Source organism: Leucopleurus acutus (genome assembly GCF_964270905.1).
Source record: "Leucopleurus acutus genome assembly, chromosome: 14".
Taxonomy (NCBI): domain Eukaryota; kingdom Metazoa; phylum Chordata; class Mammalia; order Artiodactyla; family Delphinidae; genus Leucopleurus; species Leucopleurus acutus.
In genome coordinates, this window is record NC_139156.1 from 84,940,747 (window position 1) to 84,956,682 (window position 15,936).

Sequence of the window (15,936 nt, forward strand, 5' to 3'; positions counted from 1 at the left end):
GGCCCTGTGGAGAATGTTCCTGCACCTTCTGTAAAACCAGGCAAAGATGTAAAATATTTACATCAGCATTTTTAGTATGTTTTTTCTCCCCAATTCAGGTCAAAAGTCACTCTACTAGGGTCTTGGGAAGGGAAACTTGGCAGTTGGCATGATGGGTGCAGTCCCCCACTTTGGAGACCTCCCTGAGATGCCAGGTCACAGTAAAGCTGCTTGTGGTGTCCTGAAGAATTAGGGGAGACACTTAATGATATCAAGAAAGGTCAAGATTTCATCCATTTCCCAGTAGAGATGCTTTTGTCAATGGGGCCAGAAATACTCACAGTCAGTGACTGCTCCCCCCAGCAGCTCTCACCCCACTGGGGAGGACCTGGCATGTCTATCCCTGGTCAGCCAGTGAAGCCAAGGAGGGTGCGGCCCACATTGCCCATCTCTGGCCAAGACTGCGACCAAACCTGCCTGGAACCCTCTCCCCGTGGCTGAGTTCAGGCAGATGGTCCCCAAGCTCTGCTGGCCATGGAGCTGGTCCCTCTGCTTAGTTCCACTTTGTGTTCACGTAATAATTCACTTTTGTATGAAGGTGACACCCTGAAGGCCCTGCCCTTCACATCCTTGGGGACCATCTTCACCTTGGCCTTCAACTATCAGTGACAGGAGATCATAGCATCCCTAACACCTGGACACACACACGCACACACACACAACTGTCCTTTACCGGGTTTTGGTTTTGTCTTACTCTTTTTGCGGTACGCGGGCGTCTCACTGTTGTGGCCTCTCCCATTGCGGTGCACAGGCTCCGGACGCGCAGGCCCAGCGGCCATGGCTCACGGGCCCAGCCGCTCCGCGGCACGTGGGATCTTCCCGGACCAGGGCACGAACCCGTGTCCCCCCATCGGCAGGCAGACTCTCAACCACTGCGCCACCAGGGAAGCCCTGGTTTTGTCTTACTCTTGTGACTATGTTCAGCAGAAAGAAAGCAGATGCTGTCCATGTGCAAATTAGCAGAGAGAAGAAGGCAAAGGAAGAAGAAGAGCCATGTGGCCGGTGTCCTGGGCCCTCTCCTGAGTAGTAAAAGCAGGTGGAGGGCACCCTCTCCGGAGTTAGGGGTCAGAGAAGGCTGGAACATGCTGTAATTGCTGTTTTTTAGAAAAAGTGTGCTCTCTTTGCCAAGAGAGAGTAGAAGCAAGCTTGCAGGGGGCATCAGAATACTCATCAGAGAACGTGGCATTAATCCTGAGACCAAGGAGGGGCTGGTTATGCAGACACGTGCACAGGGGGCTTCCACGCCCTGGGAGTGAAGTGCACCAGAGTCCAGGCACAGGAGAGTGCAGGGCTCATCCAGGGGCCCCGGGGTGTGAACCAGGTGGGGCAGGGGCAGGGCACACAAAGTGGACAGGAGGTGAGATCCAGAGCAGGAGAATCTTTGCAGACCTGTGGTTCCCCACCTGAGGGCCACAAAGCCCGGAGAAGCTACGGCATTAATGACGGGATGGAAGGATCCACAGGTATATGGAGCCTTGCATGCAGCATAACGTTGCACACATATGAACTGCTGTGCAATTACATATCGATGCTGTTGTGATTAACTTAGTATCAGCTGAAAGTATTACCAGACATAAAATCAAATGAAAATCATTTTTGAATTCACAAAGGCTTTGAAAAGTATAATGATATGGGCTGTTTATCATTTATCATTTTGGTAGAAATAGTAAAAGTACAACTATTATCGTGTGCGGTCTGCAAAATTTGGAGGCATACTAAAATGTTTGGAGATCAGTGCTATAGGCAATGGAGAACCACCGAATATTTCTTAGAAGTGAAGCGTCATGAAAAGATTTGCTTATTTTAAAAAGGGGGAAAAAGGACTTCCCTGGTGGCACAGTGGTTAAGAATCCGCCTGCCAATGCAGGGGACACGGGTTTGAGCCCTGGTCTGGGAAGATCCCACATGCCACAGAGCAACTAAGCCCGTGCACCACAACTACTGAGCCTGTGCTCTAGAGCACGCGAGCCACAACTACTAAGCCTGTGTGCCACAACTACTGAAGCCCGTGCACCACAACTACTGAGCATGTGCTCTAGAGCCTGCAAGCCACAACTACTGAGCCCATGTGCCACAGCTACTGAAGCCCACGGTGCCTCGAGCCCATGCTCCACAAGAGAAGCCACCGCAATGAGAAGCCCGTGCACCACAACGAAGCGTAGCCCCTGCTCGCTGCAACTAGAGAAAGCTTTTGTTGCGTGCAGCAATGAAGACCCAACGCAGCCAAAAATAAAAATTAAATAAATAAATTAATTTTTTTAAAAAGGGAGGGGGGGAATCCTGCTGGCCTGCGGGTGCCATGGAGAGAGGCCGGACAGGCCAGACTGGAGGAGGGGACAGAACCCTTGTGGCAGAAAGGGGAGGACGATGACGATGACACCCAACAGACAGGACCTGGTGGCCAATCAGATGTGAATGTGCAGGAAAGGGAGTCTGGGCTGATGACCGATTTCTAGTCTGGACAGTGGCATCCATGGCAGTAGATTGTGAGCATAGGGGCACACAAAGGAGGGTGTCAGGGAGCCGTGAGCCGACCTCCGGGAGATGAGTGTGGTCAGCAGAATGGCCGCCAGAGATGTCCACCCCCTAAGCCTTGGATCCTGTGAACACGTGGATTACACAGCAAAGGCGGATTAAGGATGCAGATGGAATTAGGATCTCCCATCCCCTGACCCTGAGATGAGATCACCCTGGACCCTCTGGGTCAGCCCGACACCAAAATAAGGGCCCTGAGATGTGGAAGAGGAGGTAGGAGGGTCAGTGTCAGCGGGATTCCACTTGAGGAAGACTTAATAGACCATCACTGCTCTGAAGGTGGAGGAAGCCCCCAAGCCATGGAGCGCCCAGAGCTGCAATAGACGAGAGGATGGGTCCCCAGGGCCTCCACAGAGGAACTCGGCCCCGGCCACACCTCGACTTCAGCCTGGGAGACCCGTTTCAGAATTTCACCTCCAGGACCGTAGTGAGAAATCTGTGTTGTTCTAAGGCACTAAGTTTACAGTCTTTCGCTATAGCAGTGACAGGAAACTAACACAGCAAGTTAGCTCTGAAGTGCACGTGGGACATTAGGAGGGACTGAGCAGAGATGCTGCCCAGAAATGTGTCTCCTTTTAGGGATGAGCATCGACCCCACCCACAGGACTCTGTCATGTGCAGACCCTGGTTTTACTGTTAGGGGTGGGTGCTGCCTGGGGTGACAGGGGACATTGCAGTTGGTGACTCTGATAAACAGGGGCTCTAAAAATGGCTCCAGTTCACAAAGACGAGAGCAAGGCCTCCCAGTGTGAAGGGGGTGGAGGGAGGCCCAGCCCTGGCAGGAATGCAGGGCCCCAGGCCCCCCACTCACCTGCAGCCTCGCCCAACGCCCAACGCTCCAGGCCGCCTCAGGGCTCTGTCTCGGTCTTCCCATCTTCCAGCCGGGGGTGGAGAGTTGGCACGCACACCCCTCACCCCCTCGGCCCGTGCCAGGCCTGGCATAATTGAAGGATTTCTCTCTTTTATAAAAACGAGTGGAAACTGAAAAATGAATGTGCTATTAGGCATAAAAGGCATAAGCCTCATAAAATTTAACAAAGATGAAGAAGAAAGCCTTCAGGGGCCAGGTGTAAGTTGATCAACTGGGCGTCCTGCCAGGAAGATGTTACCAAAAAGTCCGGTCAGAGTGGACATTTCCTGAGGCTTACAGGGCACCAGCCCTTCATACTCATAACTCCATGGGCCCATTGGGGCAGGTGCCATGCTTATCCCCTTTACAGATTCCAAAGTTTAGGCACAGAGACATTAAGAGGTTACGCTGCTTAAGGAACCACAACCAGTAAGCGGCAGAGCCAGGATTCAAGCCCAAACAGCCTGCCTGCTGGGCCCAGCCCATTGCCTCTCCCTGATGTCATGGCTTCCTCCTAACCTCTCCCCCTCCCCCTCCCCCTCCCCTCTCCCCTCTCCCCCTCCCCTCTCTCCCTCCCCCTCCCCTCCCTGCACTCCTTCTGTCCTATCCACACCCACACCGGCCTCCAGGACATGCCAGACATTCCTCTGCCTCAGGGTCTTTGCACCTGCTGTTCCTTTTAGAAAACTTTTCTCCCCTCATCTCCTTTCAGGTCATGTGAACATCTCTGTGAAGATGCCCCGAACTCCTCTAAAGGGACTGGGAGCTCTGTCCTTGTACCCCGGGAAGGCCTGACCCAGATAAGGGATGTCGGACTGGGGCCGGGTGAGGAGAAACTTCCAGGTGCCTCTGGGCAAGGGTCAGGCTGCTCTCGGAGGCCAGTGGAGGCCAGGAGGCTGGCTGGCTGGCTGGCTTTCGGCACTCCAGGACACATGCGGGTGGGCAGTGGTTCTAGTGGCTCTCTGCCCAGTTTTCTAGTCCACTGTGGTTGACTGGTCAGTGGATACAAAAGAGTCGTAGCCTTGACATGGAAGGTGATGTGGGGAAGGAAGGAGACAGGCCTGTCCTTCGCTAGAGGACCAGGAAGGCTGTCCACCCCCTGCAGATGGGGAACCCTGCTGGCCTTCACTGTGAAGCTGGTGGAGCCCAGGTTCCTCCCAGGGCTACTGCAGACGTTTACCCCATGTGTGCACCTGTGCTCTCACCCAGGACACCAACGACCTGTGAGAAGGGCAGCCCTGTCCCCACAGGAGGAAGCCCAGGCGTATCTGTGACCTCAGCGTCACCCCATGCTCACTGCTGCTCTGGGCCTGGACTTGGGCTCCTAGGACAGGGAGGTCAGCACACAGCCCATCACAGACACAGACCCACAGGGTGCTCATCTCAGATGGAACCCGGAATTCTCAAACCCCACCCTGAACAGACGCATTCCCACCACACCTCAGGGGCCTGCTTCTCCACACCCCTGAACTTCTCTTCACTCCCAAAGAAATTCTTTGGTAGAAAACACAGGTGCCGTTAGAGCCACAGGTCAGAATTTATCTCCTACTACCTCCTGGAGAGCATCTTCAAGGAGAGCGTTCTGCTTAACATCATTTACGCTTAAAAACAGAAAAGTGTGGGAACTTCCCCGGTGGTCCAGTGGTTAAGACTCTGCGCTTCCACTGGAGGGGGTGTGGGTTTGATCCCTGGCTGGGGAACTAAGATCCCGTGTGCCACATGATGGAAAAACAGAAAAGTATGACTTGGTAAGGCACCAGGTAACCTGCCTCAGGGCCTTTGCACCTGCTGTTCCTTTTAGAAAACTGGGGAGAAGACCTGCCCTCCTCTGGGCTTGTGTAAGAGGTGGGTGGTTTCTCATAAATGTGTCAAGCACAGAGATCAACATTACAAAAGGTTCAATTCTACACACATGGTTAAAAGAGATGACAGTTGTAGAGGACCCTGTGTTGTTAAATTATGACGGGCCTACACCGCAGGACTTATGCTAGGGTATTTCCCAAAGCACAACTCTGATAAAACGTCCTCCTCGATACCAAGCTGTAAGTTTAACAACGTCTGAGCTCTGAAGTGAATCAAATTTATATTTAACTCGAGCACATACTTTTAAAAACTTTTCTGCCCAAATCTTTATTTTCCCCAAGAAGTAAAAATGGAGGAAAACCTCGAGTACAATTGTGCATTTACTCTTCTATAAATTTGGCAACATATTAAAACCTGTTGCATCTCAGTGTCAACCTTCTGGGTTTTTCGCACTAACAGTACAGGCTGCATCAAGCGGGGCTGAAAATGAAACACGAGTAAAGCTCTGGAACTGGACCACAGAGGTGCTCCTCACCAACCGCCGGCCCTAAAGGCAGAGGGTAGCAAAGGTTCCCCCCTCCACCGGGGGACCAAGAAGAGCCCCGTATGCTGTCACAGGCATAAAATTTCTTTCAAGTTTTGTGTTCAGTCTTAAAAATTAACTTGCATTTTACTCCATGACATTTGCTTTACTATAAAAATACTGTTTGAAATCACTTGCCAGTCAAATAACCCTTCCTCAACCGCTCCACACCAGGGTAGGCAGAGCCCCGTCTGGGAAGCTCACGGGTAGGTGAGCCAGGCACCAAGCTTCGAACACATTTCATTAGGTCCATTTGGGGCATTTCCACAAATGAAGTAATTTTATTCACTCAGGATGTAACTAAACGCTTCAGGAAGCAATGATATCAATTTCAATGTATTGAAAAATAAATAATAAACAGCATGTTTTTCAGTTTTTAAACAAGGAAATTAGTTAATTTTATTTACTAATAGAAATAAAAGAAGCCTCTAACCTAAAGTATAGTCTGATCATTTACTTTCTGTAAAAAGAAACACAAATTGGATTTTTTTTTTTTAACATAAAAAGGACAAGACCCACAGAAAGATAAACTCCTCTACCTGCTGGCATTACAGAGATTTCCCCAGTTACTGACTGATTTTGGTAGATCTGCATCACCACTGCAAGCCTGACGTCACAATCTGATGCATTCAGCTACTTCTCGGCATCTCAGAAGCAGCCCCATCCCAGAGTAAAACTGCTCTCTGGCACTTTGGGCACTTTTCCTCTCCAGAACATGAAGCCCTAAAAACCGCCAGCTGGAAGAACACAAACGTGTCACCAATCTGTGGTTTTCTGACTGTTCCACAGTGAGGAGACAGCTGAGCAAGGGTGCTGCGGTCCCTGCCACCACCGATCCCACACGAGGCGCTGTCTCTATCACCAGCTCCCTGAAAGGCATGTGTGGATTTCACTGGCTGTTTTAATAGGTTTCAAGAGACATTCATATTAAAATAGGTTCTAAGAGACGCTCATGTTTTAACATGGGCTCCAAAATGTGTGAAGATACACCTAGAATCACATCTCAAGGCATCATCAAAAAGAGATCTGTTCCAGAAAGTGTTAAAAGAGGAAGCCAAGCTTCCCTCACAGCTATTTCTGGGGCCACATTTTTTCCCCTTAACTGTTTAAAAGTCTGAATCAGAAGCAAGAATGGCCACCTCTATATCCGTGTTTGCGTGCGTACACAAAGAAGTACCTTTACGCTGACTTCAGGAAAATAAGGACATTTTGTGTCCCCCAAACATCCGCCTGCTACAGGCCTTGCAAGAGGGTTCACGCCCCCTGAAGATGGGGCAAGGGAAGCCTAGAAGGTAAGAAACAACCCCGACAGGTCTCCTGAGTGCTGTCATCACAGAGGTTCAGGCAGTTTGGCTCATGTGTATGACAGCAAATACCATGCTCTGAGCTCAACGTGAATCACTCCCTAAAGAAAACAGAGCTATCACTTGCTACACTCCTCATGGCATTTTGGCTGTTGATACGGTCTCAGGATGAAAAACTCCCATCAACAACTTTTCCTTTTTGGTCTACACAGCACCATAGTTAGTGGCATGTTTTTTTGTTGGTTGCTTTTAAATCTTAAGCAACCAGGTATAAGAATACAACCAAAGTGACTGATTTGAGGTTTTATAGGCAAAGGTCTCTCTCTTTTTTTTTCTCAGATTTTTGCTCCTTAAAAAAAAGGGGGAAAAGTATGAGGTTTCAAAGCTAAGAGTTACTCTGACCATAGCTGGCCCTCAATCAAGGGACAGCTAACCATGCCATTTCCTCTTTGTTCTTCTGTGCATTATCTCGTGGCAAAATTTCACTCTGGACGCCCAGATCTGAGGTGCCTTTTCATATTAGATATAAATTAATCCAAAGGTCTAGAGCTCTAAATTCCCAGAGTCATGACAAACGCTTAACTTACTTCAAAAATCTCTCGCATAAGTATCTCATCCCTCGGCTCAAACAAACGAGAAGGTCAAAGGCAAGAAAGGATACATACATTGGAGCATCTCCTATAATCCATATACACGCGCATTCTCTATACAGGTTCTACATGGTCAAAGGAGTTGTTTCAGCTAATATAGCCTCTAGTGCGGAGTTCGTCGGAACACAGCCCGTCGGGGCCCCACCAGCATCATACGAAACAGCAGTACTTCTTCCACCAGGACTTGGACAGGGTCTTCATCTTGTCCGGAGTCCTGCTCTTGGACTTCCTGGGCTGCTGCTGAGAGTCCGAGTACTGGATTCCGGCGACGATGGCTGCATCAAAGACCTCTTTGAGGTTCTTCTGAGTCAAGGCCGAGCACTCGATGTAGGAGGCAGCTTTGATCTCCTCAGCACACAACCTGGCCGCCTCCTCGGGCACGGGTTTCTCTTTGCATTTGTCCAGCTCGATGAGGACTTTGACGTCTTCTCTGAGATCCGACTGCGTCCCCACGAGGATGATGGGGGCTTTGGGACAGTGGCAGCGAATCTCCGGCACCCATTTCTCACTGACGTTCTGGAAGGAGGAGGGGCCCACGACACTGAAGCACAGGAGGAAGATGTCGGCGCTGGTGTAGCACAGAGGCCGGAGCTTGTCGAACTCATCCTGCAAGCGAGCCAAGCACCCACACGTTATCTTTTACATAAGTTCTCATCAGCACAAAGACCGTTTTTCTGGAGAGGGTCTGGCAGGTAACAGAAAGCCCACGAGGGATGGAAGGAAGAGCGAGAGTCTTCAAAAGGCCCCTGCTGCCAAGTGGGGCAATGCTCCCAGCCCCTGGAAACCTGCCCGACGTGCTCAACGTTCTCCGTGATGCTCTAGACCTACTTGCAATTTACCATAGGAAAGGTCCTTAAATTAGATGGATTTTCAAAACAAAATTTACTTTCTCTAGGCTTCAGCACAGAGTAACTCAGACCCACTCCTTCAACTCTGGTACTTAGTCAGGCTCTTAAAACGTACACAGTACCCACGCTGATCCTCGGGGCTCCACCCTGACTCCAGGGAACCCCAGTCTGTGAACCCAGCGCCTCTGTAAGGACCCATCCCTGCCCATCCTCACAGCAGCGATGAGCCATGCCTGTCCCATCCCATCTACGCTGGGCACACCCAGGGCACATTCAGGGCACACGCGGTACAGAATCATGGGAATCAGACACAGGTCTGGAGTTGAGGACCTGGACTTGGCCACTCTCATTAGGGACCCAGAGAATGTGTGCCTCTCAATGTCACATACAACACTGGTGAATACAGTCTCACACTTGCTGGATATAACACTTCTCCATTTAGCTTTTTCTCCGTCCCTCCTTTTCTCTTACTTTCCCTCCCTTCTTTTCTCTCCATGAATCCCAGAGGCCCCCGCGCACGAAGCTTTGGGAGGATACAGAACCAGAGAAAGGGTGTACCCACCCAAGCTCTGAGGGATAGAGAACTGGATGGAGCAAGTTAGGGCTGACTATGTAAACCAACCACCCACCGCGCTGCCGAAGGCCGCGCCGCACTCACTCACTAACAGAGATGCACGTGGGACTCCAGGCACCACGCATCAGACACCAGACTCCAGGGGATTTGGCTGGGGACAGACAGACATGGCCTCAGCCCTTGTAGGGACGTCTGTCTCCAAATCAGTGTTTCTTTATATCAAACACCCTAGAGTCCCCTGCAGCACCATATTTAGCTAACTGAAAGCTTTCACTCATCTCTCTTCTAGGAAAACATTTACATCATCTCATTTCTATTTGAAATTTCTATATGTGGGTGCCAACCATCCTCCGGCATAAGGTGACAAATAGATTCCCAGCAGCAAGGAAGAGGTAAACGTCACCCAGGTTTCTGCCGCTCAGTTGACACATATGATTATTTACGAGCTATTATTTACGTGCATGTTATGCTGCATCTGTGGCCTTTTTCTAGGGATAAGGGAAGCCTGGATCTTTTTATTTGCGTTCACTTTCCTCATCTGAGGCTCCGTATTTCAGTCCGTGGGGCAACACCCAAGTAACAATATTAAAGTCAACCAATATTAAAGTCCTTCCTCAGGAAGGAATACGGCATCTCTCCGCGTCGCTGCCACTTCTCCGACTTCTATATGCAAAAGTTAAAAAGAAAGAAAGAAGAAAAAAAGCCTTGGATTTCTTCGTGCCAACTCTGTGCTGAAAGAAGAAACACAGAAACCCATCCAGGTGGCCCACGGCCCAGCCACGAGGATCTTTTAATGAAACATTCCCTCTGTTCTCGGAGGCCTGCAAGGAAGCAGCACAGGACGGAGGCGTTGCCCGCGCTGCTGGCAGTCACTGCACCTGCTGGGCCCTGGATCTGGGGTTGCGTTACCAATAAAAAGAAAGGTGAGCACGGGCCCAGGCCTCGTGACCGGGCTCTGGCAATCTGGCTCCCAGACCTCTGAGTTCTGGCTGAGGGACTCGGGAAGCAAGGCAGAAATTAAATCCTGCTGACCAGAAATCTTAGCTATCTGCTGAAATAAATGCAGCACACATACGTGTGATAAGGCCAACTGTAATGGACCCTCAAGGAAACATGTTCTGAGGCCCAGAGATGTGCCTGGGATTCAGGGCAGGGCAGGGCCGGGTGGGATTGACAGGCCGCTGGACAGCAGTGCTAGTCAAGCTGCAGTCGGATTTCTTCTTTTTTTTAAGTATAAAGATTTCCCCAAGTGCCTCATGGTTCAGAAGGCTGAAGAGTTTTCACCTGCTATTGGTCACTCTCTTTCAGTCTGATCAATTTCACCTGGCATGAAATTGATCACAGTGAAATTTCCACAGCATTAAAAACTCCTTTTAACATCTTACATGCTCACTGAGCCCCCAACAAGAAAACTCCAAGGCGCAAGAAGCGATTTCTAGTTATTTACCCAGCTCTCAGCTGCTATGTGAAACCTGCATTTGGTCCCTAGGCGACGGCCACCGGTGCTCACATTCTCTGGGACTTTGCAAAGGAGGTCGCTGGAGTCGCTGTGTCCTCAGGAAGCTACCATGACAACTGCCTGTGGGGGTGGGCGCAGTGCCACGGGCTGGGACAACACGAAGGGAATATGGCACGTGTCAAATCAAGTCCCTTAAAAGGTAGTTTATCAGATCTGGAGTAGGGAGGGTAGGAAAGGACTACCACCTTACCCAGCTTTGCTTATGGTCAAAGCAAATACTTGGGGAGAGGGAAAAAACTGACTTTATCTCACCAGCTGTGTATTTTTCACAAATAGTTTTTGAAGCTGGTTTTCTACAAATCTGTAGACGGTTGGCCTCATTCCTTACACAATTAGACATACTTACTAATCAGGTAAGAAATACTGTGAATCTCAACCAAAAAAACTGCTGGGAGGGCTTCCCTGGTGGCACAGTGGTTAAGAATCTGCCTGCCAATGCAGGGGTCCCAGGTTCGAGCCCTGGTCCAGGAAGATCCAGCTATGCCACGGAGCAACTAGGCCCGTGCGCCACAGCTACTGAGCCTGCGCTCTAGAGCCCACGAGCCACAACTACTGAGCCCGTGAACCACAACTACTGAGCCTGCGCTCTAGAGCCCGTGAGCCACAACTACTGCGCTCACGTGCCACAGCTACTGAAGCCCGCGTGCCTAGAGCCCGTGCTCCGCAACAAGAGAAGCCACCGCCATGAGAAGCCCGCGCAGCGCAACGGAGAGCAGCCCCCGCTGGCCGCAATTGGAGAAAGCCTGCGCCCAGCAATGAAGACCCAACGCAGCCAAAAATAAGTAAATAAATAAAACAATGGATCTATTCAAAAAACAAACAAACAAACAAGAATAACTGCTGGGAGAGCAGAAGGATAATTTCCAAATAAACCAAAGCTTACCAACTTGCACCAAAACCTTTTCATTTCCCGAATTATGAACCTTTTCCATGAAAATACGTCTAAAATGATTCTCTTGATGCCCTGACTTTGAAACAGACCCTATTAAGGAAACAATTAAATTATTTCTTGATAATTCAGGATCATTTCTACATAGTGTTCCTGGTAAAAGACCCATTCCTCTTTCAAAATTGCTCAGAGATTTTCCTCCTGGGTCTACCCATCCTGCCCCTTGAGCTGACTTTGCTGTCCTCCTCCTGTAACCTCACTGGTTTCTTTCACAAGTTCTACTAACAGGTAGACTGTAAGTCTGTTGAGCGGCAAGCCCATGACTTAAGTTTGCCTCCCCCAGGACCCAGCACTCCATTTATTGATTGATCCATTCTACAAACCGTGAAGAAGCCCCACTCTGTACCAGGCACCTAGAAGGCATGAGGCAGGGAACCCCAGCCCGGGAAGCCATGTCTGCCAGCAGAACCAACACCTGACAGGCGAGCCAGCGGTGGGCAGCTGCCTGCACTGGGCTGCCTGCTCCTCCCTAAAGGGTCCCAGATAAGCACACCCTTTGGTGTCTTGAGTTCTCCTGCCTTCTGTCTCATTCTCGGGCTGTTCAGCTGCCACATCTTGCTACAAAAGGGAGGCCTCTGTTTACGGAGGCGCTACTCGACCCTCATTTTATTTTATTTTTTGGCTGTGCTGTACGGCATGCGGGATCCTAGTTCCCCGACCAGGGATCGAACCCACGCTCCCCACGTTGGAAGCCCAGAGTCTCAACCACTGGACCTCCAGGGAAGTCCCGGCCTTCATTTTAAACATCAGAAAATCTGACCCAAGGTAGGAAAAACATTCTCACTTTATACAAAGCAATTAAGCTTTCATTATAAATAGCAGCAGGGCGTCCAGAAAGATTAAATATTAGAAGAGCCTGTGTTCTTTGATTTTTCTTTTCCACAGGCAAGAAAATGCAGACCGGTTGGTTTTTTCTGCTCCCCATAAAGGGGGAACTGGGAAGCCCCAGTGGAAGGGTAAGGACAGAGCAGAAGAGGTTTGGCTATGACGTGTGCCACCGTGGCCACCGCCAAACCAGCGTTCTGCTGGGGATCAAGGCTGCCCAGTCTTTGTGTCACATCGAGGTTTGAAAAACAAAGCCCTGACTGGATTTGCTGTCCCAAGTGGGTGAGTAAGTGAGAAGCCCTGGTGTGGAGGAGGTTCTTGGGGACACTGGAAAGCCAGCTTCTTCTTTAATGTATATGGTCGTGTGACACCTCAGAAGTGAAGTGGGCACTTTTACCTGCCAACAAAGCACCCCAGCACTTTCTCAAGTGCTGGAGAGACAACATGCTTAGTAACTTGTCACTTTGGCAAACTCAAGAGACGGCACCCTGGGCCCTCACAGAGCACGGTGAGAACTCAGTGACGTGAACACCATTCGGGGGGACCGGGGTCCCTGGAGCTCTTCAGGGACACCCCAAAGGGGACCTCACACCGGGTCTTCCCACCAGCTCCCTGGCTGTCTTGTCCAAGTGCCTGGCCAAGACAGGAATAAAGGTTCACGATTCGGAAGGATCAGGTCCCGGCTCATTCATTCCTCCAGCTCAGGACAGCCTGGGCCCCTGTATCTCTGCTTCAAGGGATGGGAGCAACCCAGCAAGTCCAACCATGCTCAGGAAGGGAAACATTAACACCTACTGGCGCGAACTCCATCTTCTTCTTGAGCCAGTTTATTAAGTATCTGGCTTGCTGACCTTTAATAAAATGATCGTAAGCTACGGCCAACTTACTTTGAGAAATGAGCACAAAGCAACACTGGTAATTTTTAATCAAAACCAGAAAGTAAATAAGATCCGAAATTCCCAGAAGATAAGAACCTCTCTTGACCCCGTTTCCCCTGTCCTGCCCACACAGAGCCAGGCCAAACCCTGTTTTATTGGCACGGAGCTCTGTGTCCCCACCACCACCCTCTGTGAGGGGCCATACATGGGGGGTGGGGCTCTAGAATGGCCCAGCTGGGGCGGGGGTGAAGGGCTTTAAAAGGCCCTGTCCTCGCCCAGCACTGAGCAGCGATGTGATACTGACCTGTCCTGCAGTGTCACAGAGCTGGAGTCTCACGGGCCGCCCATCCACGGAAACCACAGCTTAAAAATAAGACCAAAAGGACTGTCAGGGGGGTCTCTTTTAACCTTTTCCAGAAGAATGATAGTTTTAATTTGTATGACCATTCTCACTCCAAACCCTTCAGTTCCTATTCTGGGCCCCCAGTGAATTCAAGACTTGCCTAAAACAAAGAGGCCCGTGAGGCATTTCTGCACCCAAACCTGCAGGGCGGGCAATTCGCTCCATGCCCCAGAGAAGGCAGGAGGCCAGAAGCTTTGACGACACCCAGAAGGGCCTGCGCTCTTCTCCCAGCCCCAGAAGGTTTATTTTCCTGTCACATTTGTTTCAAAAAACCCAAAAACAACACTGGGGGGTAAGTGGGAACCAACCTTGCAGCTTTAAGTCAGTGGAAAATCTCACAAATAATTCTGCTTTCCCTTGGGAAACGTTCGGTGACTTTGGGGTTTATCATAAAAGTGTGGCTTGTTTTGAGAACACGTGCAAACACAGGCTGCCCGCATTGTCCTGCTTATAAAAGAAGGCACAGCTTATCTCTCCATGTCAGCTCAAAGAGCGGATTAAAAGAGAAAAGGAAAGGAAAGAAAACCATTCCCACCTTTCCACCGGGAAGGGGTATCTGGGGAGGGGCCTGCATCAGGGCGCTGCTCTGAGGTTTCTATTTGAATGAAGTACTCCGTTTTGTCTCAATACAACTTTCTAAATTGTTTATACGTGTTTACACTACTCAGTTGGGAGGAGGAAAAAAAAGGAAAAAAACAATATCGTTTAGGTGGGAAACCCAGTAGCACAGCACTGTTTTACCTAGGGTGCCTTCCAGGTGGAAGAAAGCAAGTCCTTGACACCATGACTTTCCAAAAGATCGAGAAGCTTGTGTGTGACTGTGTGTGTGTGTGTGTGTGTGTGTGCTTTAAAAAAAAAAAAAAAAACAGAGGAAGTGTTTCACCCTAGCTTCCATGGATTTTAACTTTTTCTTAAATTTCAAAAAGACTTGAAAAATCAAGAGTAAGGGCTCCTTTATCTTGATAGCTACCAAACCAAATGATACAGCACTGTACACATAAGAGCTTTCAGTAGCTTAAAGAGATACTGAAAAGATACTAAGACTCAGAAACAGAGCCCATGGGGGCGGTGGAAGCGGGGGCAGGAGAAGCGTTGGTGCTCGGAGGGAAGAAGCTGTGTTTACTCTCCAGGTTTGATCCAAACCTCGGCCCTCCCTAGTGCTTCTAGTGCCATTTCCACTAAATCCACTCTCTTCCCCCGTCTCTGCGGCTCTTTAAAAGTGGAGACGCCCTCGGGAGGGGAGCCACCAACAGGAAAGGACGGACCCTCGGGCCACAGGTAATGGCACCTGCGCGTCACCTTCCGATCGAAACCCGGCAGCAGCGCCAGCAACGTCGACCTGACGCAACTTCTCTACCCAGGAAACTGACCAGGCCACCTGGGCGCGACCTGTTAGACCCCACCGTCTGCCCCTGAATGGCGAGGCGACCGCCACTCCCCGCGCCAGGGTTAAGGCTCCCGGTCCCCGCGGCCCCACGCCCCCCGCAGGCCCCCGGCCCCGGCCCCGCTCACCTGAGAAGTTGTCGAAGGCGGTGGGGATGTACTCGGTGGGGTAGCCGTTGGTGGTGTAGCTCACCACCAGGCTGGTCTTGCCCACCGCGCCGTCGCCGACCAGCACGCACTTGACGCCGCGCCCCTCCGCGCCGCCCGCGCGCCCCCGGCCCCCCGGCGCCCCGGGCCCGCGCCCCCCACGCTCCCGGCGGGGCGGCACGGGCGGCGCCTCGCAGCGGCCCGGGAACGCGGGGTCCCCCTGCTGCGGGGGCATCGGCCCGCGCCCGCCGCGGGGGGAGCTGTCCCCGACCCAGGCGCGAGGTGCAGACAAAGGCGGCCGGGCGGCTCGGGATGGACTCGGGCTCGCGCGGCGCCGGCTCCGTTCCGCGGCCGAGGACTGCGGGCCGAGCGGCGCGGAGCCCCGCGCTGTCTCCTCCCGCTTCCCGGCGGCCAGGCGCGCTGGGGGCGGGCGCGGGGAGGAGGCGGGGCGGCCGTTCGTTCCCCGCGCCGGGCCCACAGCGCCCCCGCCTGCGCGCCGCGCTCTGCGCTCGAGCCGGAGCCGGGCGCGCGGGGGGCGGGACCGCGGCCGCGGGCGGGGGACCCAGACAGCCGCCGGGGGGCCGCCGGACGCCCGATTGGGGCGGCGCCGAGGAGCCGGGCCGGCAGAGGGCAGCTCCTCCCGGCG

General features: G+C 51.7%; 1 protein-coding gene across 1 annotated transcript; it reads right to left on the reverse strand.

Annotated features, from left to right (window-relative positions):
• Positions 1-6,131: 6,131 nt before the first annotated feature.
• On the reverse strand, positions 6,132-15,704 carry RHOU (ras homolog family member U). Its single transcript, XM_082854850.1, has 3 exons — positions 15,273-15,704; positions 13,662-13,720; positions 6,132-8,370 (listed from the first exon to the last, which is right to left on the reverse strand). Exons 1-3 carry the CDS (start codon positions 15,523-15,525, stop codon positions 7,915-7,917), a joined length of 768 nt encoding a protein of 255 aa, XP_082710976.1. The 5' UTR covers positions 15,526-15,704; the 3' UTR covers positions 6,132-7,914.
• Between the last annotated feature and the right edge of the window lie 232 nt (positions 15,705-15,936).

What these genes read in the sequence shown, in the direction of transcription:
- RHOU (XM_082854850.1), bottom strand. Translation starts at nt 15,525, where the DNA reads ATGCCCCCGCAGCAGGGGGACCCCGCGTTCCCGGGCCGCTGCGAGGCG. An exon ending in CGCCTTCGACAACTTCTCAG is followed by an intron (nt 13,721 to 15,272) that starts GTGAGCGGGGCC and finishes CTTATTTTTAAG; the next exon opens with CTGTGGTTTCCGTGGATGGG. An exon ending in TCTGTGACACTGCAGGACAG is followed by an intron (nt 8,371 to 13,661) that starts GTCAGTATCACA and finishes GCTCGCTTGCAG; the next exon opens with GATGAGTTCGACAAGCTCCG.